The following is a 26,677-nucleotide window of genomic DNA, read 5'->3' on the forward strand; positions in this document are numbered from 1 at the left end:
CGTCTATTATCGCAAATATATAATATATCTTCTATAATCGTCTGTACCCTTCTCTAACGGTCTATATCATTCTATATCCTTCCACATCTATCTATACCCTGCGATATCAGTTTATATCTTTCTACATCATTCTATACCTTCTGCATCCATCTATCTATACTTTTCTACATTTGGCTATACCCTTCTATATCCATCTATATCCTTCTATATCCATCTATATCCTTCCATATTCGACTATATCCTTCTAGATCATTCCATATGGCTCTATGTCCTCCTATATTCATCTATTTCATTCTATATCCGATTATTATATCCTTCTATATGCTTCTACATCCCTCTATTTTCTTTTGTATTCTTCCATATCTGACTACATTCTTCTATGTCATGCTATACTGATCTATATTCTTGTATATCCTTCTACATCGGTTCGGAGAGATGTCTATCTTATCGGACATTTTCTCAGGATCACGAACTTGCGTTTATTTTTGCTCTGCGGGCAGTAATAACGAAGAAAAATCCCCTTTGTTGAAGGGATTTTAAAACTATCCAATTGGTTCGACGAGACGTCTTTTATTGGAAATTTTCCTAGGATTACAAATCTGTACTTCTATATTCTTCTATATCCGTCTATTTTCTTCTATTTCTTTCTATATCCGTCTTTATCCTTTCATATCCTTCTATATCGGTCCGAAGAGACGTCTATAATCGTAAATACTCTCAGCATCACGAATCTGTGCTTCTATGATCGCCTGTATCCTTCTATATCCTTCCATATCCATCTACACCCTGCTATATCAGTCAGTATCTTTCTACATTCTTCTACACCTTCTGCATCCATCTATCTATTCCCTTCTACATTTGTCTATATCCTCATATATCCGTCCACATCTGTTCTATATTCTTCCAAATCCGCCTATATCTGTTTATATCCCTATATTCCTTTCTATATCCATCCATATCCTTCTACATCATTCCATATCCGTCTAAGTTAAAGGGTGTTAAATTGCAAATTTCCATAGTAACGATTTAAATTCGTAAATCTGATAGGCTGTTTATTTCTTAACAACCTTTAAATTTTAACAGGTTTGATTCAGAAGAATTAGCCCTTATGTCCTATATCCATCTATTTCATTCTATATCTGTCTATATCCTTCTACATACGTCTATATGCTTCTATATCCCTCTATTCCCTTCTACGTTCTTCTATATCTGACTACATCCTTCTATGTCATACTATACCGATCTATATTCTTGTACAACCTTCTATATCGTTTCGGAGAGATGTCTATCTTGTCGGAAGTTTTCTCAGCATCACTTTATTATCAGTCTATAAATTTTCCTTCTGATTGTTCTATATCCGTTTTTATTTTTCTATATGATTCTATATTCATCCGGAGAAATGTCTATCTTATCGGAAATTTTCTCAGGATCACGAACCTATATTTATTTTTGCTCTGCGGGCAGTAATAACGAATATACCCTTTGTTGGAGAAATTTTAAGACTACTCAAATCGGTCGGGAGAGAAGTCTGTCTTAGTGGAAATTTTCTTGTGATTACAAATCTGTAGTTCTAGATCCTTCTATATCCGTCTATATCTTTCTACATCTGTCTACATCCTTATGTATTCTTCTATATCTGTGTCTACATATTTCTATATCCATCTATGTTCTTTTATTTCTTTTTAAATCCTTTTATATTGTTCTACTTATATCCATCTTTATCATTCAATATCATTCTATATCCGTTTATTACCGTAAATATTCTCAGCAACACGACTCTGTGCTTCTATCATCGTCTGTATGCCTCCATATCTTTCTATATCCTTCCATATTCATCAATATCCTTCTATATCATTCCATATCCGTTTATATCTTCTACATTGGTCTATATCCTCCTATATCCGTCTGTATACTTCTATATGCCTCTATTTCTATCTATTCTTCTACATCTGACTACATCTTTCTATATCTTGCTATACTTTCTATATTCTTGTATATCCTTACATATTGGTTCGGAAATTTTCTCAGGATCATGAATCTATCCTTATTTTTACTGTAAGGACAGTAATAACTGAGAAAATCCCCACTTTTTTTAATGGGATTTTACAACTAATCTAATCACTGTGACGAGACGTCTATCTTATCGAAAATTTTCCGAGGATCATGAACATATCTTTTTATATCAGTCTATAATCCTTCCGCATTCATCTATATCCGTCTATATTATTCTATATCCACCTATTTTCTCTAATTCCTTCTATAACCTTCTATATCGGTCCAGAGACACGTTTATCTTATGGTAAATATTTTCAGGATCACGAATCTGTGCTTCTATATCGGTTTATATCCTTGTATATCCGTCAATGCCCTTCTATTTTTCTTTATATCCTTCTATATATTCTATATAATTCTGAATCCATCTATATCCTTCGATATCGTTCTATACCCATTTATATATTTTGTATACTTCTATATCTATATCTATATTCTTTTATTTCTATCCATATCCTGCTATTTTCTTCTATATCCGTCTATACCCATTAATATCTTTTATATCCTTCTATATCGGTCTATATTCTTCCATATCCATCCATATCCGGCTATATTCGTCTATAGTAATCAATTTTGTGGGTCCTAAGTTAAATTAAAATTTTTGTTGTACATTTTTGACTTTTTTGTAATACCTACATGTATAAGGTTAAAATTAGGTATGTATTAACAAATCATAGGTATAGAAACTTATTATTTTCTACATTTAAATCATATTTACTTTGCAAAATTTTATAATGTCATAAACTTTTTGGTCGGGATGATCAGACAAATTTTGATTATCATTTTACCTCCTTTACGTATAGATACATCTTAAATTTCACAATTAGACCAATAGTTTCGGGCTAACATCGTCAACAGACGACGGACTGACAAAAATGGTGGAGCTACTTTTTCGCATTCTAGAAGTTGTGAAACGTAGAAAAAACGTAAATTCAGCCGTTTATCAAATATGTCCTTTAGTATTAAGTATAAAAATTAATGCAGGAATCTTCAGAACGATCAGTGGCTGGACTGACATTAAACCAAACATGTTTCGGTAGTTAAGTTGTCATCTTCTTGTATTCAACTTAAACTATGCGTTAATGTCCATTAATTTAAAATTACCACCACCAGTACTTTTACCAGCAATACTTTTTTTTAAGGGTTCAAGGCCCGCTAGACCAAGACTGAACTAGAACGTCAAGATGAGATTCTTCCATTGCCTTTGAAGACGAAATAATTTTCCGCCAACAAATGGTAAAATTATGCATAATGTTCCATTCCATTTTTCATCCAACTAACTAATTCCATTCACGTGAACCCAAACTAATGTCCTCTAAAGGGGTCACGTTTTTTTTACATTACCAGTGACTATAAAGTTCAAATTTACAATGTATGCTTAATGACGTTATTCTGCATGTAATTGCATTCATTACTCTTCGTTTATGACCAAAAACACATTCGACAGCGCCGATCTGGGGCGATCGGTTCCGATCAGTGCATTCCGAGCTTAACGGTCTGTCAATAACGTAAATTTATGCGACAAAATGTCAGAGAATATGTGGACAATGACACTGTAAATCAAATTTATAGAAAACATTCACTTTATACAGCGATACGTTTCGCAACCAGTATAGAGAATCTACCGTAAATGACCGACAAATTATCCAACAAATTACCTTAGTGAAGTGTGCTTTGACTTGTGCCGCTTTGCTTTGACTGGTGCCGCTTTGTCGAAAAAGGAATTACAACTAGACTCACCGACATTTCATGATGTTGATCAGTTAGTCTTATTAGGAGAGGTGAGCGGCAAATTGTACACAGTATAATTTGTAGCGGAAGTTTGATCTTACAATTACTTAATTCATATATTATTTTAAAGAATTTTTTGTTCCTTAACAGACATTGTGGAGTCCAGTAATAGAAACTATTTTAAAATTAACACAGTAATTTAGATTTTAACAAAAATTAAATTAAAAACGAACATTTTTGATTAAAAAATACTAAGCAGGTAGTAAACCCCTTTGCCTTCGCATGTTTCCGTACTGAACTATCATTATTCATTGAAACCCTGTAATTATCCATAAGTTCTTTGTGGAGGTATTAAAATTCACGAACAGTTGAAAACCATTTGTTGCTTGGGTGGTCTAATATTAGTTTTTCCATGACAGTTTTATAGTAAGAATTAAAATTCGTAATTTTTTACTCAAATCGGCAACAAGCACGGAACCGTCATACAACACGCCTTTTCGCAATTACCTTCGATGATTGATGCTAAAATACCATTTTTCCAAAAGGAAGTCGTCGTCACAGGTTTCGGATGTTTTCGTGGTCACGTCATTTTTGCATGAACAAGTCAGGAGTACTTCTAGACAGACAGGAATGTTTTTCTTCCATAAATTTAAAACTTCGCCACGGACATTTTCGTAAGTTGAACACTGGAACAAACAGGGGATTATCATCAAGTTTAATTACGAAAGTTCGTGGGCGTTAGCCTAATAAAAATGTGTGGGAGAAATCTCGCAAGGGGAGGAAAATTTAACTCTGTAACGAGTCATAAAATGAGTTACTACTAGTTACGCTTTAATGACACCAGTATAAAGTCAAACATGTGTTACCCCGAAAAGAGAAAAAGTTTAAATCACTTTCCTACTATGTAAACTCATCGAACAAAAGCGAACAAAAGTTTATCTAGAACAATACTGTGTCATTTTCGATGTTTAATTATGCTCTTAAAAATTTAGAGCCAATAATTTTGGCCAACACCACACTGGTGTTTTATAGGGTTCTGATAAAACGTATTGGTGCAATAAAATGCATGATACCGTTCAGCCAGAATGAGAATTATTTATGTTCTCGACAGCATATCCGTGTTAGTTTTCAAAATTTATTTCAGCGGAGTTTCAGGAGGATGAGAACTTGGATCGTATCTACCGGATTTGGCAATAGCTTCGTTGTGCAGTGACCATGAAGGTGAAGGGAAGAAGTTTATAATTCATTGTGTTGTTGCTTAAATATTACATAATTATTATATTTACATTCACTGTGGGTATCTGAGCAGTAAATAGATAGAAATTTACATAGGTCACGTAAGAATTATACAGTTTCCAAATGTTATTCTCTGTTTTGAATTTAGTTCGATTCGGAGGGTCTTTGGAGAGGGAAAAGGGTACCATTAGAGGTTCAGTAAATCATCCAAAGCCTTCTCTAGTCCCAGTTTAATGAGATAAACGACTCTAACCTATGGGATTTGGGAGCTGAGATGCTAATCAATACACAAAGGTAACACCAGAATTCAAAATTCCAGATGAAACATTCATCATGTTCAGACCCGCATATTTAAAACTGAATATAAAGTGATAAAATACGGAGCTTAGAACACGAAGTAGGCGAAATTATGATGATAAATGAACTTTTTATGTCAAATACTGTTAAGAAATGTTGTTCTGATCAGGCTGATGTATATCGAGGAACAAAAATTGTTTTTAATTTAATAACTACGATTAAAATAGCTTTCTTATGTTCACTTCAAGTTCAAATTGTTCTATATGGTCGTTTTTTCCCGTCTTGTAGTTATAAAATGTATGTATGCAACACACAATACCCGTCAAATGTCATGTATTTAGTCTAGTTAAACAACTATGTTTATGAATTTGCTTTCTTTTTGAATCGTATATGGTAATTTTGATTCTTTTTATAAATTGTTATCAAATCAGATAAGAACTGGAGACTGACAACAACATGTAGGGGGAATTTCTAATATAACCGTAACGACATGACACAATCATATTAACTTGCTCAAATTAGAAATATTCCCCTAAATATAGGAAAACTACAGCTATTTACACCAGATGTTCACACTCACTTTTTTCATTGATTGTAATGTGCTACTCGTAATATCTCTTTGATAAAACAATTTCGGTGGAAGCCAAACAAACACGTTCGCTTTTAATAGAATATCCTTGAAACTTCATAGCCCCATGACAGATTCAATTAAGATAGAAACAGATAACGGTCTCAGCAGAAAGCAAAAGTCGTAAGAGGGAATCAATATCACAATCATACATTAATTACGTCCACGTGTTATACAACCCGATATACACGCATGAAAACGTAAATACGTAGTTACAGCCATTCTACTTTTAAAAGAACGTAAAACTCAAATAAAACCGCGCCACACACCAAAAAATAATATTAACGTTTCGGTTCTTAATTTAAACCCGGAGTGTGTATTTTTTCTGCACGTATTTCTGGTCGTCGAGCTTCATTGAACCACGGTCTATACTTAGAAAATCATAACTTGCAGTGCTAATAGGAATTTTAACGTCATAGAGCTTTATTTATGTAGTGCAAGAGAGTGTTAATTATAGTTAGCTGTTACTATACAATAAATTATTTTACGTTGGTTTTCGTCGTATGGTACACAGATCGTATTTATAGCCTTGTTACTTGAACCTGACATCGAGAAAAGGAAAAAGAATATGAATGTCGACTACTAAAAAAACACTCATTTTAAATGTAAATGAGTAAAACAAAAGTGTGTTCGACGTAATAGCTTTTATTACCAGTAAAACTGCTCGTGTTTTTAAAAATGTGGCATAATTATATATATTTTAAGGGACGCTTAAAATATGATCTGGGTCAATTAGTAAATAGTTTGGAGTTTATTTATTGAGAAACGGCTACGTAAACACTATAAAGATGAGAGAGAAAAATTTGGTGATAGATATTACAAATTAATTATCGGCGGAGCAGATGTTCAAAACATTTCAAAATAAAAATAAAAAGGGGATCAATTGGGGAATGATTGGTGGTCGGAACTTATTTTTTGTAAACATTTTTTTTCTCTTAACTCGAACTCGTCACGCTAGTTATGTCAAGGTGTACGTAATAAATTTGATACATTGCCTCAAAAAACTACAATAAGCAATTATATGGAAATTAATTTTGTTAATGGAACTATCCTAAAACAAGTGCTGAATAATTAAAAGAGAAAATGATTTCGTTCCGAGGATGAAATTTTCATGACGTCATAGCGTCGCTTCAGAACACCGCAGATTAATCTGATTTAATCAGAGTTCTATCTCTTTCTATTTATGAGATGTCAATAGTGGAAAATGTAAAATCAACAATGTGGCCTACAATTTAATTACCGCTAACGTTGCTGTTCGCTGTTACGTTTCCGTTGACGTTGGGTTTTCAACCAATCAAATTGCGCCAGTGTGCAGTGCTGCCAACTTGAAGGAAAATCCCGTGAAGTAGGGGGGACATTTTTCTGGTTGACAGAACTAATTCTTCTTTTCACAACAAGAAAGGTAAACATGTTTAAGATGGTAAATTTTTGTAAAAAAGTATCGAATCAAAAATTCATCACAATTGGGCTTAGAATGGATATGGGTGGGGCTTAATTTTTGGCTTGTTTTTTTCTTAATATACATAGTATTGTTTGAACAACATGATACTCAAAAACATGTTTTTATTTCTTGTAGAGAAATAAGGATTTTGTAATTAAGCTCCGGCCCCTTGGCTCACGCCGAATAAAAAAATCATCATAATTGAGACAGGGCGGGTGGGTGGGGCTAAATTTTTCCTTGTTTTTCTCAACATGTGTAGTCATCTTTTCACAACAAGAAACTTAAAACATGTTTAAAATGGTACATTTGTATAGGGAAATATTGATTCTGCAGTTACGCTCCGCCCCTCGGTCTGACAACGAATGAAAAATTCATCACGATTGAGATCGAGACGGAAATAATACATTTAGTTTTCTTTCTATAACACGATTGCTTAAGAACATATTTCACATGGTAATTTCTCGTAGAAAAATTAAGATTTTAGAATTAATCTCCGTCCCCTCGGCTTACAACGAATAGAAAAATTCATCAGAATTTAGATAGGGCGAGTGGGCGGGGCTTATATTTTGTTTTTTTTTTCTTAATATACATAGCAATCTTATCACAACAATTCAAAACATAGTTAAAATAGTACATTTTTGCAAGGAAGGTTGGATTTTGCAATTATTGGGCGGAACCGAATTGCAAAATCGATGTTTCTTTATACAAATTTTCCATTTTAAACATATTTTAAGTTTCGTGTTGTGAAAAGAAGTCTACACATATTAAAACAACAACGCAAAATCTAAGCCTGCCCACCCGCCCTACCTCAATTGTGATGATTTTTTTTATTCGCAGTGAACCAAGGGGGCGGAGCTTAACTGCAAAATATTTACTTCTTTACAAGAAATTAAAATCATGTTTTTGAGTATCGTGTTGTTCAAAGAATACTATGTATATTAAGAAAAAATGGAAAAATATAAACCCCACCCACCCACCGCAACCTAATTGTGATGATTTTTTTTTATTCCTAGAAACTTAAAACACGTTTAAATGGTAAATTTTTGTTAAGAAATATGTATTTTGCGATTAGGCTCCGCCTCTCGTTCTGCCACCGAATGACAACTTCATTACTATTTAGATTTGGGCATGTATGGGCGGTAATTGCTTATAGAGAAAAAATAAGGGATTTGCAATTAAATTCTGTTCCTTTGGCTCTTGATGACTGAAACAAAAACGACCAGAATTGAAATAGGGCGGGTGGGCGGGGCTTATATTTTGCTGTTTTTTTTTTCTTAATATAGATAGCCAGTTTTTCAAATCAAGAAATTTAAAACATAATGGTTTATTTTTGCAAGGAAGTAAGGAATTTGGAATTATGGGGCGGAGCCTAATTGCAAAATCGATATTTCCTTATACAAATTTTCCAATTTAAACATGTTTTAAGTTTCATGTTGTGAAAAGAAGTCTACACATATTAACACAAAAAGGCAAAATCTAAGCCCGCCCACCCGCCCGATCTCAATTGTGATGATTTTTTTATTCGCCGTGAACCAAAGAGGCGGAGTTTAACTGCAAAATCTCTCGTAGAGAAATAAGGATTTTGCAGTTAAGCTCCGCCCCCTTGGCTCACGACGAATAAAAAAATCATCACAATTGAGATAGGGTGGGTGGGCGGGGCTTATATTTTGTGTTTTTTTTTCTGAAGATACATAGCAATCTTATCACAACACGAAATTGAAAACATAGTTAAAATAGTACAATTTTGCAAGGAAGTATGCAATTAGGCTCCGCCCAATAATTTACTTATACAACTTTTCCATTTTAAACATGTTTTAAGTTTCATGTTGTGGAAAGAAGTCAACACATATTAAAACAAAAATGCAAAATCTAGCCCCTCCCACCCGCCTTATCTCAATTGTGATGTTTTTTATTCGCCGTGAACCAAGGGGGCGGAGCTTAACTGCAAAATACTTATTTCTTTACCAGAAATTAAAAACATGTTTTTGATTATCGTGTTGTTCAAAGAATACTATGTATATTAAGAAAAACAAGCAAAATATAAACCCACCCACCGCATCCTAATTGTGTTGTTTTTTTGATTCATAGAAACTTAAAACACGTTTAAGATGGTACATTTTTGTAAGAAAATATGGATTTTGCGATTTGGCTCCACCCCTCGGTCTGCCAACGAATGAAAACTTCCTTACTATAACACTCACTTATGTGCTAGGGTTTACAGTTTAAAGTTTTATTTTTATTTCATTTTATGGTATATTTTGTTTTTCTTATTAGTTTTTTATTACGTTTAATTAATATTGCCCTATTATTGCACGTTTCTGTTGGGCAATTAAATTATTTATTTATTTATTTAGTTATTATTTATTACTATTTAGATCTGGGCAGATATAGGTGGTAATTTCTCCTAGAGAAATAATAAGGATTTTGCTCCTTTGGCTCTCGCTGATTGAAAAAAAATACATATATCAGAATTGAAATAGGGCGGGTGGGCGGGGCTTATATTTGGCTTTTTTTTCTTAATATAGACAGCCATCTTTTCACACCAAGACATTTAAAACATAATGGTACATTTTTGGAAGGAAATATGGATTTTGCAATTATGGGGTGGAGACTAATTGCAAAATCGATATTTCCTTATACAAATTTTCCATTTTAAACATGTTTTAAGTGTCACGTTGTGAAAAGAAGTCTACACATATTAAAACAAAAAGGCAAAATCTAAGCCCGCCAACCCGCCCGATCTCAATTGTGATGATTTTTTTTGTTCGCCGTGAGCCAAAGAGGCGGAGTTTAACTGCAAAATTTCTCGTAGAGAAATAAGGATTTTACAGTTAAGCTCCGCCCCCTTGGCTCACGACGAATAAAAAAAATCATCACAATTGAGCTAGGGTGGGTGGGCGGGGCTACATGTTGCCTCTTTTTTCTTAATATGTGTAGACTTATTTCGACAACAAGAAACTTAAAACATCTAAAATGGTGATTTTTTGCAGTACATAATCAACTTATATCGTCCACTTTTCTTCTTCCTTTAAATACGGCAAAAGTTACTGTCAACTATTCCCAACGGAGTTTATAAATGACATTTTTCAGCTCTAAATGCAACGTCAGCGGGAACAGTTTCAGAGATCATCTGTCTAATTTTCATACTTGGAGCTCGGGAAATAAAAATCATTTTTAAAAAACCATTTTTGGCCGAAAGTAGCTGAACACAAAGAAAATAAATCCCAATTATCCTCACTTAGAGCCCCCCAAAGTAAAAAATAAGCGCTTGAAGCAGCCGTGACGAACATCTCTTGTACATTTCAACGTTTATCTCGCAGGAAAAATCCATAAATCCTCACCAGCAGATCCGTCAGGTCGCACTTATGCTCCTTCGCCGCTTTATTCAAAGGACAATGAGGCCCTTCGTAGAAGCCCTTCGTCTTGCTGCTCAGCTTTCCCGGAATACGCCCTTCCGTCACAAGGGCCGCGATTGCCACAAGCACATCGCCACCATCCCTCCGGCTGATTTCTGTGTCAAAACTCGCGCTATGCATCTGGAAAAAAAATGGCGAATTAGTGGAAACTCGATAAGCGGATTTAAAAATGTTAACCTACATAAGCACAAACAAAACATAGATTGGAGGAAGCGCAAGGCCGCGTAAAACACGTGAATTTAACGTTTTACGTAATCGTCGCTCTATCACATTCCGCCAGAAATAGCAGCGGTAAAAAATATTTTGGCCCATCGTCGGACGCACCAAAAGCGACCATTCAAGCGCTGCGAATAAAATAATTGGGGATAAACAAACGTGTTATGGCTGCTAGAAGCGCGAATGAATTTTTCTTAAAGCCTTGGCGGATTGTTCACTGCCTCCAGAACCTGTTCTGACAAGATTTTTATCACCTACTTTGGGGTCTATTTTGGCTTTTTTTAGGCTAAACTCTGCTGTTTGCGCCGCTGTTAACAGCAGCGATGACAATGTTAACGAGATTTCACGCCGCGTTCTTTAACCAGTCCGAATTCCTAGCCTCTTTTAGTGCGATAATGCGTTTTTAATTGGATAATTGCGCATGTACAATTTTGAAACACTAATCTACTAAGCGAAAGTGTAACTTTTCGTCAAGTTAGTGGAACATGGCCTTATCTCCCTCCGCACGTGAAAAACACGTAATCGATACGGAAGAGAGAAAAACCAGGAGAAAGGAGGTTGGAGAAAGTTCCTGAAAAAATCGGGGCATTAATTATTGTAACAATTATTACGGTAATCTTCATAATCTTGCGATTGTCTTAATGATCCCGTCGTTTAGGAAAATTTGAAAGCATCTTTATCCCAGCTGGATAATTAACCGGCTCGGTTTTTTCCGGTATTAAATTAGCAAGCTTGTTTGCAAATGGTTGTTTTCAGGGTCGTGAAGTGTTTCATTAGCTTAAACTATTTCGTGTGTTGGGTGAAGGGGAGACATTATTTTAGCCTGAAAATATTTGCTTGTTTACAACGTCATTTGCAGGATTCTGAAGGAGCTTCTAGGGGGGTTATAAGTTTGTAAGAAAAAATTGACACTTCAGACAACAAGGTCGAAATTGTTTGTTCTGTCTGCCTCATTTAATCGAAGTTTCTTTTTGTTCGGACGGAGATATTTGCTTGTGGCTTTCGCTGCCGTTATGCTTTGTTATTGGCCCAATTTTTATTATGTTGTTTGAAAAATCGAATTAATTAAAATAAACATTCGTAGATATTTACTGATTGGCGTTCTTCGAAAATTTATTACCGATTCAAGTAATTTTGGTTTAGACAGACAGGCGAAGTTTTACTCAAGTTATAAAAAATTAATCAATTCAAACATTTTTTAATAAAGTCGCTAATTTAGTAAAAATGAACTTAATTAGGTTAATTAGTGTAAATGTGTTATACCACGCTTTTCACTCTACGTCTGAGTTTATTTTATTTCGCCATTTCAGCGCTTTATTTTCCCTTTTAATGCACTTTCGTTTTTAAATGTTGCTCTCTTGTTACGAGTGTAAATAATTTGAACATTAAATCATGAAAATAATTAATAATAATAGTTTACACAGACAATCTCTGAAACATTGAGATTACCGTATAATTAGTAAAATGTTTCCCAAGGTTTATATATTCATGACCTCCAAAAAATCGTCATTTCAAAATATTGTTAAGCAAATTTCACTTTAAACGTGCACCACATGTTATGTCAAAACGTCAAAATATTAGGTTTTGTTTTATCTACTTTTATTGTTTATTTCAGAGATGATACAGGAAATTTTGGCAAACAACATTAATTAAAATTTATTGGTTAATCTTCACAAAAAAATTATGATGTCATCTAAAAAACATTACCAAACAAATTTTTGTTCAAAAGCTTATGTTTAAGCAATGCGACTTACTCTTTATTTATGTATACGGACTATAGTAAAAAAATTAAATTTTCACTATCCTCGCTATAAAAATTCAACATTGTGTTCACAATATTTTCGATTACAAAGTCTTAATTAAAAAAATAATTAAATTTTAAAACAAAGCCTCTACTCATTCAATGCTTATTTAATGTAACGCCACTTTTTAATTACCCTTCGGACACTGCACGGTCATTTACCTCCTATATTAAGCATGACATCATTAAAAATTAATTTGGATGGGAGACCCGAGGCCATTATCGATTCGAAAAAAAGTCACCGATGAGAGAATTTTCAACGGCTGATTGATTATAGCAGTAAGGTCTGTATTTTCTGTGACAAAATATTTACACTGCGTTGAAAGCGAGTAAACAGCAGCGAAATGAAAAAATAAATTAAAATTAAACAAAGATTATATAATAAGTATAAATATATCAGTCGGCTGACATTTATTTGGAAACCGTACAATATAATTTTAATCTTCAGATAAAACCACTCGAGGCATGGCAGGTTATTAAAAAAGCACGAGAATTGTACTTAATTTAGATAACACATCATTTGATTATGGCTTGAAAGCTCAAAGGTAAAAAGCACTGCGAATCCACACAAATTATGCATACATTTATGTAGTAAGCCACATGCACTCCCTTATGTAAAAGGCCTTTGGGAAATCTCCCATAATCCCTTTGGAGTAATCCACCCCAACATAGAAACAACATTATAGCGTTAGCAGAATGAAAATCTTCCTTTATTTTTATAAAATGTGCTACACAGGGAATTACCGGCACACGTTATCATGTGTCATACATTTAATCTGTGGAAAACACAAAGAAGAGGAATTAAATTACGAAGGCAGGTAAATAAACAAGCGCCACTCCATTAGGGATCATCGCATCCAAATATCAATTTTTCAAATGTAGGTTGAGTGATGGGGGTATCGGGTTGCATAAATTCGTAAAGATAAGAGAAATCGATACAGCGAATAGATTATTCTTTGTGGTTGACGATAAAAAATCTGATGTCTAAGGACAAGGGAAAGAAATGTTTTCAAAACATCGCTTATCGTTTATTAACATTTGTATAGTTTATTTGTACGATATCGGCACACTAAATAATAACGAGCTCGATAATGTGTAATTTGTCGTATTTACTAAAGAAAATTTTGACCAACTTCGTCGCAATGTTTGTAAACCGTGGGTCAGCACAACAAATCGTGATCATTATTATTTAACATGGCCTGAAAATGGCACGACCGAACAGATGGCGCTCGTACGCCAAATCTGCGAACAGTGGCGTTCGTGAAGTAAAATATGACAACACTGTTTTATAGTTTTTAACTCCCAAAACTAATAAGAACTATAATTTTGAAATGGAAACGCTGAAACATTTTGTATTATTTATTTATGGCAGATATTTGTTCAATACCTATAAGTGCCGACATTTATCGAATAAATATGCCACAAATGGAAAAGTTAAATTATCTTGTATGTTTGACTTGCCGATATTTATTTTGTGGGATCGAAAAAATCGAATTAAAAAAAAAACACATCAATGTTTTTTTAAATACGATTATTTAACTCTTTAAATTTTTCAATCATTTGGAATTAAAACTCTAAAAACGGCAAGAAAATCAAAAGTTATTAGTTTTAATTCTGTATATTCCGTGATAAACTTTAATATTATATTTATCTTCCCTGGTACCTGAAATACGTACTAACTAATACCGGTTCTTCAAAAAATTATAAAATTTGATTGCGAATTTTATTTTTTCATCGTAACCACTGTAAGTTAAAATAATCGAGGCGGATTCATAGAGTACAAATTTAGGAATATGCTAGGAGAATTTTATAAAACTTAAATAGCATTTACTATGCAAAATTTATAGGTGACGTCCTCAAATTGTTGGTGAGGATGATTAGCCGTTTAACATTTTACCTTTGGAAGATTATCTGTCTAACAAAATCATCACAAAAGAGAGAGGACAGACAGACGGAAACGTGAGACCTATTTTTGCTTTCCGCAACCGTTTGCCTAACGAAGTAGTTGAAAGTTTAAATGAAATCTATTTAAAGCAAATAACCACCAGGAAAACATATGTCATCAATACATGCTTACCTTCGGCTGTTTATGTTTATACTACATTAAAAGAGTTCGGCGATTAAGCACGTATAAAGGTTTAGCCCATACTTCTAGTGAGTTTTCCCACTGGAAAATGTTCCGAGGAACATTTTGGCAAAGACACGTATGTCAATTCAGTATTGTATTCTCAAAATGTCCAAAAAATTTGGCTTTGTTCTTGATTTGATCACAAAAAATATACAAGTCGTTTAATTAAGCTTACGTAGCTACGCAGTAAAGAACTAAAGAATAAGAAGGTTTAAATGATAAAAATAATAATGATATGTAATAAAAAACAAAATCGAGGTGGATTCATAAACTACAAGTACAGAAGTATGTTATTTTACCAAATTTAAATGGTCTTGGATCAAGAAAATTTTAGAGATGTCATTACAATGTTGCTGGGAATGACCACACAAATTTTGGTTAGCATTTTTTCATCTACATGATTTTTCTTACATGCATGTAAAATTTGACAACAATCGTTCCGGTAGTTTCGGAGATTATCCGTGTAATATAAATTTAGACAGACGGCAGACATACAGACGGAAACAGAAGACCTGTTCGGACTCTTGGAGTCATGGAATGTCAATAAAACATGACAGTAGCCATTCACCCGATGGACCATATTACAATACTTTCTTAGCTTAAGCTTGAGAAGTAAAAATCGAAATATTTTATTCCATTTCCACAAGTTGAAAATAAAAGAAAAAAAAACATTATTTTAAAAATTTTTGAAAAATATCACTTCATTTAATTAAAATCAGGCTAACCTTGACAGAATATGATTTGTTTCATTATTTATAGTACGTAGTACGTACTATATTTATAGTACGTAGTACGTACTATAAATAATGAAACAGTACGTACGTAGTTTTTATTTTGGAATATTTTGCATTAAATTTCACATAATTTTATTTATAGGAAAAAAAGTTGTGTGTCTTTCATACATAAATTAAAAATAATACATCGTATTTAAGACTATATTTTACAAAAAAGATATGTTTGTTGTTATATTTGTTATAATTCTTTATAAAAATGTGTAACTTTTGTAATTGTCCGTGTTATCAGAGACCGAAATTTTTCACTGGTGTGCGGTTACAAAAATTGATGTTCTAGAAGATTCTATAGTTCTTACAGGGTATATCATTTGCCAAAATCAGTCTCATCTTAAGAAGTACTAGCCCCGCCCACCCACCCTCTATTTTCTTTGGGGATATATCCATTTGCCAAAATCAGTCTTATCTTAGCAAGTACAAGCCCCGCCCACTCGCCCTCTATTTTCTTAAAGGGTATATCACTTGCCAAAATCAGTCTTATCTTTATAAGTACAAACCACCACCTGGTGATTCGTTTCATTTGGGATAGTTCATATGATTTTAAAGAATATAGAAGATACCAAAAAAAAAAAAACATGAATTTCGGTTCTCTTAATCAAAACATCTTATTAATTAAGAAACAAATAAAGTAAAGACGACGAAATTATGACTGAATCTAGTTCTCTTTTGTCCTTTTCCACCTAACTGTGACCTAATAAATCGAATTACACGAATGACTACACTTTGCGGTGTAAAAAAATTGTGGTTAGAATGACGTATGTCGTGGTCATAATGTAATAATAATAAATATATAGTGACGACACTTTAGTCGAGTCATTGGTGTGTCCCTTTTATACCTCATAAACAATAAATAACACAATCAAGGACAGTCTTAGATTTTTAACGGTTTGTCTTTGATAGAATTTTCGTCCTCTCAGATTATCGTCAATTAGAAAGTTTGAGTTGAAAATGCAACAATCAAAGACAAACGTTCAAAAATCCAGAAACAAAATATTCACCACTTAAATCGTCGACAAAATTGCTTAATATAATGCTATCATACACGGATCAGCGTACTTCAATCCCGCAAACCCGAGATAACCCACTTCCCTCCGCCATCCCGCCACCTACGCCGCTGGATCTAGGGCCCAGCTGATTGTCATCCCCACCCTCGAGTTCCGCATGACGTCGATACAGCGCCCCGGCTCCTCATTGGTCGCTCGCCCTTCCTGTTTATAAATACCACGTTGCCACACGCACAGCTGATCGGTAAACCAGCTGATGCGTCGTCCCGTGTCGAAATCAAGGTTGCAACGGCACGTGCGGCCTTTTGTCTTTAAACGCAATGCGCAAAATCGCCTACTGCGATCTCAAGGATATCGGGCGCATTACACTTTCTTTGGTAAAAATCAAGGTGGCTGTGATCGGCGCGAAAAAGAAAAAATTCGTGGCCTACGCAGTTTCGGCGATTGCGTAATGGTAATTCGCGATGTTCATGGGAGCATCAACTACTATACCTTTCGGGTTCGATAATCGAAGGTCGTTATGGCACGGGCTTTCAACTTGTATCCTGTACGCAGTGTTAATGGCCTCAGATTTTAAGCGAGGAGGATTTGCATAACCGTTTCGTAAATTATGTGGTTACCATTTTTAGGTGCGATAAAATCGCCCTTTTGTGGGTTATTGATATAGGGGAGGGCGGAGGCAATGGGTTTGTGGGGGTAGGGAGTTGTGTAGCTTCGGGGTAAAATTTTAGGGTGCAGTGAAAATGACCACTTTAAAATCAAATTTTTATGCGACTTAGAATTTATGTCAAGAAGTTCATTTAATTTTAATTATTCTCTAAAGTGTATAGCGAATACTTTTAAAGGTTATCTAATACATATGCATGTCACTAGGAGCTCTACTGCTTATTATTTAAACATTTTGGTGTTTTTATGATCGTATTTAAAAAAGTCAATTAAAATAATTCTTGCTATTACCATACTTATCACTGTGTATGGTGGTATTGTTCGGTTATCGAAGTCGCCATTAACTAGTTTTTTAATAAATACATATATAATACGCATTTAAATAAGAGATAACACAACTGGACAAATTGCACATTCATTGGCATTTGTTATACAAGTTATTTATTGTAACACCTACCTATATTGAGTTATTTGGCATGCCTATTAGCAATTTATCAAATATGTAATTGAACAGAGCTACCCACGTCTGTATAAATACTCAAGACATCAACATTTTATAAAATATGAAATCAATCATTATTATATAAAAATTAACAAAGAATTGTTCACGAGGTTTATATCTTTTTAAATTTGAAACATTCTAAGATAACAAAAACACGTTACCTCGGAAATTCTCAAGTTGTTAATAATTTTTTGAAACATCCTGTATAAACAATATTTTTAAAAAATAAAAATATGAAGCGTAAACAACGTAGCCAAAGCATATTTTTTAACAAACATTTATTTATTTATAACTTTTAGGTGTGACGCCATTAATTTTCTTAATTTCTAAATTTTGATCATTATTCTTAAATCAGTGCTGTCAAAATTTGAAAAAAGTTCGCTTCGCTTCATGTCACGATAAATTTCAAGAAAGATTTACGTAATAAAATTTGATGATGATGTTTTTCAATTTTTTCCAACATCTTTGTTGTAGTTTTCAAATTATTTTCGGCTTCATTTTTTAGAAAATGCCAACCGTTTGTCCAGAATCGCCAATATGCAATATGACATTTGTCAAGATTTTAAAAAAATTTGGTTTTTAACTGAATATTTCGAAAATCTTGATCCGGTACCATAAAAATGCCGTAATTTGAGATCTCTATCTCAGAATTTTTTGTGGATTTTTACGCCACATTTCCAAAATTTTAATTTTTCAATATTTCATGCAATTTTTGACCACCTTCGAAAAATAGCTGAAGGAATTCTTTTCTAGATTCTGACATCCAGAACTTATTTTAGGCTTCATTTTTCCGAAAATCCCTAGGGTGACAATTTTGACGATTTTCAAAAAATTTGGCTCTTAAACCGAATAAGTATTTCGAAATCTTGCTCCGAAACCATAAACACGCTATATTTTTCAAGATCGGCGCCTCGAGATCCATATCCCAAAATTTTTTGTGGACTTAAACGGCACATTTCAAAAAATTCAATTTTTTGAACTCCCATCTATAAAATTTTTGACCCTTTTGCTATCACTTTCAAAAATAAGATAACGACAATTTTTAGTAGATTCTGACATCCAGAGATTACTTTCGGCTTCATCTCTTCGAAAATTCTTACCAGTTTCCAAAATGAACAGCCAAAATTTTTTGTGGATACTTATGCAACATTTCCAGAAGCTTAATTTTTCGGTACTCGCCGTCTTAGCAATTTTTAATCATTTTTCGACCACTTCTGAAAAACAGGTGAAGAGATTTTTTTGTAGATTCCAACCTCCAGAAATTATTTTAGGTTTAATTTCTTCGAAAAAACCTACCGTTTTTCAGAACCGCCAATTAATATAATTTTCGGAATTTTCAAAAATTTGGCTGTCAAACCGAAAAAGCATTTCAAAGTCTTGTTCCAGAACCATACAATTTTTTTAAACTCCCCACTATACATTTTTTGACCTTTTTGCGATCACACCAATTTTTAGAATTAGTTTTCAAATGGGATATTTCGAAAATCTTGATCCGGGACCACAAACATGCTATATTTTCGAATCAACACGCCAAGGTCTATATCCCAAAATTTTTTTACATTTTTATGCAACTTTTTCAAAAGCTCATTTTTCAATAAAATTATCACCTTTTTTCGACTACCTTCAAAAATTAGGTAAAGATCTTTTTGTGTAAATTCCGACCTTCAGAGGTTATTTTCGTTTTCATCTCTTTGAAAATTTTTTACAATTTTTCCAAAACTACCAATTGAAATATGGTTTTTGAAAATTGATTTTCAACCAAAGTAGTTACAAAATCTTTTTCCGCTATAATTTTAGAATTAGAACTTTTTTTATGTACATTTTTACGCAATATTTCCAAAAAAATAATTTCAATATCAATTTTCGACCTTTTTTCAACTACTTGCGAAAATTAATTAAAAAACAATTCCAATTAAAAATAATTTGAAACCTAAACACATAGGAAAAAATTTTAAGAACACATTTTTGGGGGTTCCAGGTGTTTTATTTTTGAAAGAATTTGATGAAATCTTCGGGATCTGTGGTAAGTATCTTGTTTTATAAAAATTTGAAAGCAATTTGGAAGATCCTTGTAATTTGATTTTGAACGGTTCTTGGTATTCCTCATGTTTTAAAATAAATTGTAGAACTTTCTTGCACCATATCGATTTTTTTTATTATATATATATGATGTTAATGAAATAATCTGTGAGTATAAGTTGGTTTAAAAGTTGCTCTTTATCTCTATGTATAAAGAAAAAAAAGCCAAAATAGGCTAAATTTTTTTTCATAATTTTTTTGTTTCCAACTTAGGTTGCAGTTTTCAAGCAATCTACTAGGGCATATAAAAATGAATATCAAAAAAAAATAAGAGGAGTAGAAATTAAAACATATAATTTTCCTTTAGACACACTTTAATGAGTTAATAATAGGTTATTTGCAAATAAATTCATATTCACTTTTGAACAGCGATAAACTGATAAATCATGTATTTGATCCACTAATCAGAACCAACCTTTTCTTACACTCAAGGATGACACTTTTCACTTTGAGATACCATGTGTTTTTTACGAGAATTTTAATATTAAAATCACTATCTATTGACAGTCTGCAAAACAATCTAATTTTAACTTTCTGTACGATATATTTTGACTTTAACACCAACGAATTTCATACTAACACGATATCTTTCACTTATCCTCTAAAATTCTATTTTTGTTAATATAATCAAGTCGCGTAACGACAGACGGATCATCAAATTGAAAAATTTATTGTGCTCAAAGTTGCAAAAACCCGAACGACCTTCATCATTACACATAGTAAATTCGCGAACAATTTTTGATGTGCATTTTATGTAAAACGACAAACAGATTTTGACTTTCAAGCAACGAGTAACATCCTGTGCAAAACTTCTTAACACTAGAGATAAGAGATTTAGGTAATCAATAACCATGTTTACTGATTTTTTATTATCAGTTTATATATTATTTACATTCAAGTGATCAACTCGAGATGGAGAATCAAATATTTCAAGAAGTATTATCTAAGTATTAAAAGTCTACCCAGTGGGATGTAATTATATTAACTATAATAAAATATGACATGACCTTAGCAAGATCATTGTAGATAGCTTTTAAAAAGACGACCATGCAAAATATTGGCGCTATGAACATATTGACACCACTTTATCGCTTTTAAATCAAAAATAATCCAGTATTCATAGTCATGTTTATTGACAATTTATTTTATACACCCACAACCAACGGCTATGTCGGTATATGACACACATGTTGCGGTTTTTAATGTTTTTAACCTTGAACTATCGATTATTTTCATTTAAATCCATCGTAAAATTATTTGCTTCAATGTCTCCCTTCAAAGAAAATGGCACGCATATTTAATTGTCGACGTTTGGTTTAAATCTATTAAAAATTTAGTTATGAAAATTTGAAATTCCAACTTTAATAAGTTTAAAATAAAACTTATAATTTATACATGGGAGTGTTTGTGCCTTTTGTCGTAACTTTTACTCATAAAATTTTTACACATTATTTTATCACCGCTCTGTAAAAGTTTTACTAGCTCTTTGTTTACTCCATTACTATAACTAAGACATCAAGAACAAACATTTGCAAAAATAATTTAAGCTCCTGCTTCTGTTTTCTTTATTTCCGTTAAACAAACAAAAATTATATGTAGGCGGGATTTACTAACTTTAAATTTTCACAACAGTGACCTGCTCTACCAATTAAATAAATAAAAATCGACTCAGTTCATAAAGAAATAGAAAACGTATCCACAAGTCCGTAAAACATCCACACAAACTACTGCTCGGGTTCCATCTATGTAAATTTTTATTGCAGTGGTCACTGAAAAAACCACAGGCATAAATTTAAACGCGTGTTTAATAGGTCATTTTGTAAGGAGTAGAGAATTACTAAAAATTTCACACAACACAAATGCTATGATACGGAAAAGAAATGACAAACCAAGTTCACATGTAAGACAATCTTTTCAACGAGTGACACAGAGCATGAAGCCATTGTGTCGAAAATATACGGGTCATACGCTAGAAACTTTGTTCCGACTGCTTTTTCCATTTTAAAAGAACTTATGAAGACAGTTTTAATGCCACATCACTTGAGGTGCTTTAGGAGTTAGCATGAAATATTTACTTTTAGAAAATGTTAAAAAATCTTGAGACAGAATAATTAAGCGCAAAGTATTTTCGGAATACTTCAGACAGACGTATTTACGACGCTATTTTAATTTTAATTTCAGAACGATTAAAATAATTATTAAAAATCAGATGTGCAATAATTGTGATGGATAATGCCCCCTCACGCTTTATCCACTCGCCCTCTGCGTTATATCGGCTATGTGAAACACGCGTCAAATATTCCGCCAATTTTTTTAAGAGGGAATCATAAACCACAAGTACAGGAAGATGTTATTTTATAAGTATCATTTACCATGCAAAACTTTGAGGTGACGGCATCACATTATTGGCGGGGATGATTGGACAAATTTTACTATATATATATATACATATACACGGAATTCACCTGTAAAATTTGACAACGATCAACCCAGTAGTTTCAAAAATATGAAAATTGACACAGCGATTCGTCGATTACCTAGCTACGTAACTACAAAAAATAAGTATTACTGAATTTCTTGCAAAAAATAATATTGCAATGTCAAAAAGAACATTGTTGCCGAATAAGATAACGGGTGTGAAGTCTGATGATTTTTTTAATTTTAGAACATCCTGTATATCTAAGCCCATAGTTTAAAAAATCAGGTGTTCTATTTGAAAAAACTGAAATACCAGTATAAATTGGAAATTGCAAAAATTTTGATTTTTATAAACACTATACCGGGTGTCTGGAAAATGGCGGATTAACTCTCCGCTACGCTCTTAACAATCAGCTGGTGAGTCTGGGAAAAATAGTAAAAAAATCCTTCTCACATTTTGGTGGAGTTATAATGATTTTAAAATTGGTTCTTTTGCTATGTTCAACCAAAAAACGACACCTTCGTTATCACAATAACTAAGTAGTAATAAAAATGTTGTTAATATTTCTCTGGCCCATGACCATGTTTAATAGCAGTTTCAGTTAGAACATACAAAGATATGGTTGTTGCTTTTGTAATAAGTAATTTGATAAAATTCCATTTGCCAAAACCCTATGCTTAAAATGTTCGCATTTAATTTTAGGTCCCCTGATGTTTTATTTTCGGATAAATTTAAAGAAATCTGGCGTTTTATTGCTGGATGAATTTGAAAAAATCTTTTGAGCTTTTAGTGTTTTATTTTTTACGAATTTGAAAGTCTCAAGTGCCGCAGCGTTTTTTTTTTAACTCGGAAGACTCTTAGGTACCCATTGTATATAATTTGGGAGCCCATGGAGATTTTTTTTCAAAATTATTTAAAACAATTTTGGGCGACTTTAGTGTTCTATTTTTAGAAAATTCTAACCTGACTTGTTTTTGAGTTAATTTTGGGACTCTTGTCTTTTTTTTTTAATTTAAAACAATCTTGAGGTTCTAGGTATATCTGTTTGGAAAGAATTTGCAAGTGCTTTGGAGCATCTAGTGTCCTATCTTACAATAATTTAATTAAAATTCTGAGTCCTATTTTAACAGGTACTAGCCCCAGCCACCAGCCCTCTCTTTTCTTAGAGCGTATCTCATTTGCCAAAATCACTTTTATCGTAGAAGGTACTAGCCCCACCCACCCACCCTCTCTTTTCTTAGGGAATATGTCATATGCCAAAATCAGTCTTATCTTATCAAGTACCAGCCCCGCCCACCCGCCCTCTATTTTTTAAAACGTATATCATTTGCCACAATCAGTCTTATCTTAGCGAATACTAGCGCCACCCACCCACCCTTTATTTTTTTAAAGAGTAGAGTATGTCATTCACCAAAATCAGTCTTACGTTAACAAGTACTAGCCCCCCTCCTCGCCCTCTATTTTCTTAGAGGGTATGTAATTTGCCACAATCAGTCTTATCTTACCAGTCACTAGCCCCGCCCACCCACCCTCTCTTTTCAAAGAGAGTGGATGGGTGGGTGGGGCTATTACCTGCTAAGAAAACACTGATTTTGACAAATGACATACCCTCTAAGAAAAGAGAGGGTGGGTGGGCGGGGCTAGTAACTGCTAAGATAAGACTGATTTTGGCAAACGAAATATGACTTAAATGACGTATCCTAAGAAATCTACCTAAATTATCATGAGAAAACGCAGCCTTATCTTAGCAGATACTAGACCCGCCCACCCACCCTCTCTTTTCTTAGAGTGTATGTCATTTGCCAAAATAGGTCTTATTTTAGTAACTACTAGCCCCGCCCACCCACCCTCTCTTTTCTTAAGGGGTGTGTCATATGCCAAAATCAGTTTTATTTTAGCAGCTACAAGAATTTCAAGGTAGTTTACAGTTACAATGCCTAGGAAGAGAGCAATGAGAATATGTAAAAATATACAGGGTGTTATTGAAAGGTACGTACAACAAAATGGACAGTTCTTCGCGAAGTCTAAGAAGTCGGAAAAACTTATTTTGTCTTATCAAAATTTTAAGGGAAAAATTAACCCTTATCAAATCTTTTTAGACGCTACTGAAGGATAAATAGGTAAAATTAATTTATTTGAGTAAATCCTAGCAACTATAACAATAAAACTTTTGTCAAGAATAAATGTTGCTATAGAAACGCAAGATGATCTTTTTATCAGAGGCGTACAACGAATTTGGACATAAATTTTAATAATTTTTATCTCTAAAAGGAGAACGCTTTTACCTGAACTTTTTTTAACTTTTAGCACCCATACTTCGAGACCAATTGCCGATTTTATTTTGTACGTACCTTTCAATAACAGGCTGTATAGGGTGTTCTATTTAAAAACAACGATTCTAATTGCAAAAATTTATTCGTTTTAGGTTATTATTAAATTTAGTAAAAGAAGTTAGCGCTGGTTTTCGAGTTTTTTTCTTAAGAAACATTGTCGTTTGTAATTAATTTTTTGTATTTATTGTTAAGTAACTTGAAAATATAATAGAATATTAAACATTAAATAAAAGTTTTGGTTTAAGAGTTGAAATAACTGTTTTTTTATTTAAAAAAATGTTATACAAAAATAAGGCCAATTACGCAGAAGTAAATTTTCAGTCCAAAAAAGTAATTTTGACATTGAATAAGTGACACTTCATGACAACTAAACAAAGTAATTAATTTGTTCATTTTCTCTTTTTTTTCAACTAAAATTAAATAAATTTTAAGTATTGTACACTGAGGAATTTTAACTGAGACACTCTGTATATTCAAAAAACTAACATATGCCCAAAATATATGCGTATCTAGTTGTTTTAGTAGCATGAAAGGATTTTTGCAGTCACTATTTTTGTGGTAATGCACTTAGTGACTCACCCTGTATAGTATAATCAAAGGAGACTTGTCATTATTAAGTTCACTATCACACGAAATTACCACTGGTGTTAATAAATTCAAGGGACAGATTTTTAATAATTTTTAATCTTTTCGTTGATATTTTATCTTCGTTCATTTTTTATGAATCGAGGTTAATAAAGAAGGCGATTGCATGTCAAATGACACAACCACAGCTTGGTGTATATTTAGATTACATTGGTTATCTGATCTTGGTGTCCTTTTATTTGCAGATGGTTTAAATTATTTACAAAGATTTTAGATCTCGATGACTGCGAACTTTTTCAGGATGCCATTAATGCTTTGAATGTACAGGAATTTTTAAGTATATTTCTACACTTTAAGGTTCTTAAATGTGGTAGAAGGTTTATTTGATCGTTTCATTCTGTTTTTAATTTATGGAATTTAGAAGTGACCCTGGATTCTATCTAATCGCGTTAAATTAATGAAGTTATTATACAACTAAATAAACCTTACACTTTAATTAAAGAGCACTTAGAGCTTTTAGTGTTCCATTTTTAATTAGCGTTTTTTTTTAAAGTTGTTCAAGACTGATTAAAATATAAATAAATTTCGTACACGCAGAATGTAACTTTGAAAGTTCCTTTACCTTGACTAACAAAAGCAATAAAACTTTATATGGGTCCAATTTACTTTGTGGAGTAAATTCAACGAAGTGACAGTTTTACGTTCTCGAGATTACGCCCTAGTCACTACTTCATGAAATAATGAATTGGTCGTTTCACGATAATTTGCAGTAGTAACGTTGAGCGACCGATTCGGGTCCCAAACCTGCGGCCGGTCCTGCACAAGCTCGATTATCCGGTAACTGTAAACTCAAGACCGGAAAAAATTGGTCAACACTTCAAAAGCTGGTGGAACTTTCCGAGGTTCAGCGTTCCGGGCTGCCAAAAACCGAACGAAATGTCTGAGACGCGATATTTATCGATCATTGCGCCTTAACGAATAATATGTTAATTGCGATGATATCATAATAGCTAATTGCGATTCGCACGTAGTCGATAAGCTGGAACTTCCGGTACGACCTTCAGTTTTCTATTTCGGATGGTTACTCCGGGTGAAAGGAACGCACTGCAATTACCGAAATTGGCAAACGTCGAGATCGCGTAAAAGCGAATCGAATTAAAATGGTGAATTGACGTTATTTCGCAAGGAGTTGGCAGGGATGACGTACTATTTCAGTTTTATTGGCGACGATCGAACCGTTTATCGACTATTTTTATGGTCTTTGTCTAAATTTAATAATTTCATTTCTCGTTTCCTTGGTGCCTCATTAAGCTGAATTGACGCGGAATTGCTGCGTACTTTTCACTCCGCGT

At 33.2% G+C, this 26,677-nt stretch overlaps 1 protein-coding gene across 1 annotated transcript in view; it reads right to left on the minus strand.

Annotated features, from left to right (window-relative positions):
- Positions 1–26,677, minus strand: part of LOC135124414 (atos homolog protein A) — a 76,534-nt gene that overhangs the window by 15,163 nt on the left and 34,694 nt on the right. The window contains exons 2-3 of the mRNA XM_064049462.1: positions 10,727–10,921; positions 4,291–4,469 (exon numbers count right to left, since the gene is read on the minus strand). Coding sequence (XP_063905532.1) covers positions 4,291–4,469; positions 10,727–10,921 — 374 coding nt within the window. The remainder of the gene's footprint in view (positions 1–4,290; positions 4,470–10,726; positions 10,922–26,677) is intronic.

Source organism: Zophobas morio, unplaced genomic scaffold, assembly GCF_036711695.1.
Source record: "Zophobas morio isolate AGI-343-1 ecotype UQ-CSIRO unplaced genomic scaffold, CSIRO_AGI_Zmor_V1 ptg000007l, whole genome shotgun sequence".
Taxonomy (NCBI): Eukaryota; Metazoa; Arthropoda; class Insecta; order Coleoptera; family Tenebrionidae; genus Zophobas; species Zophobas morio.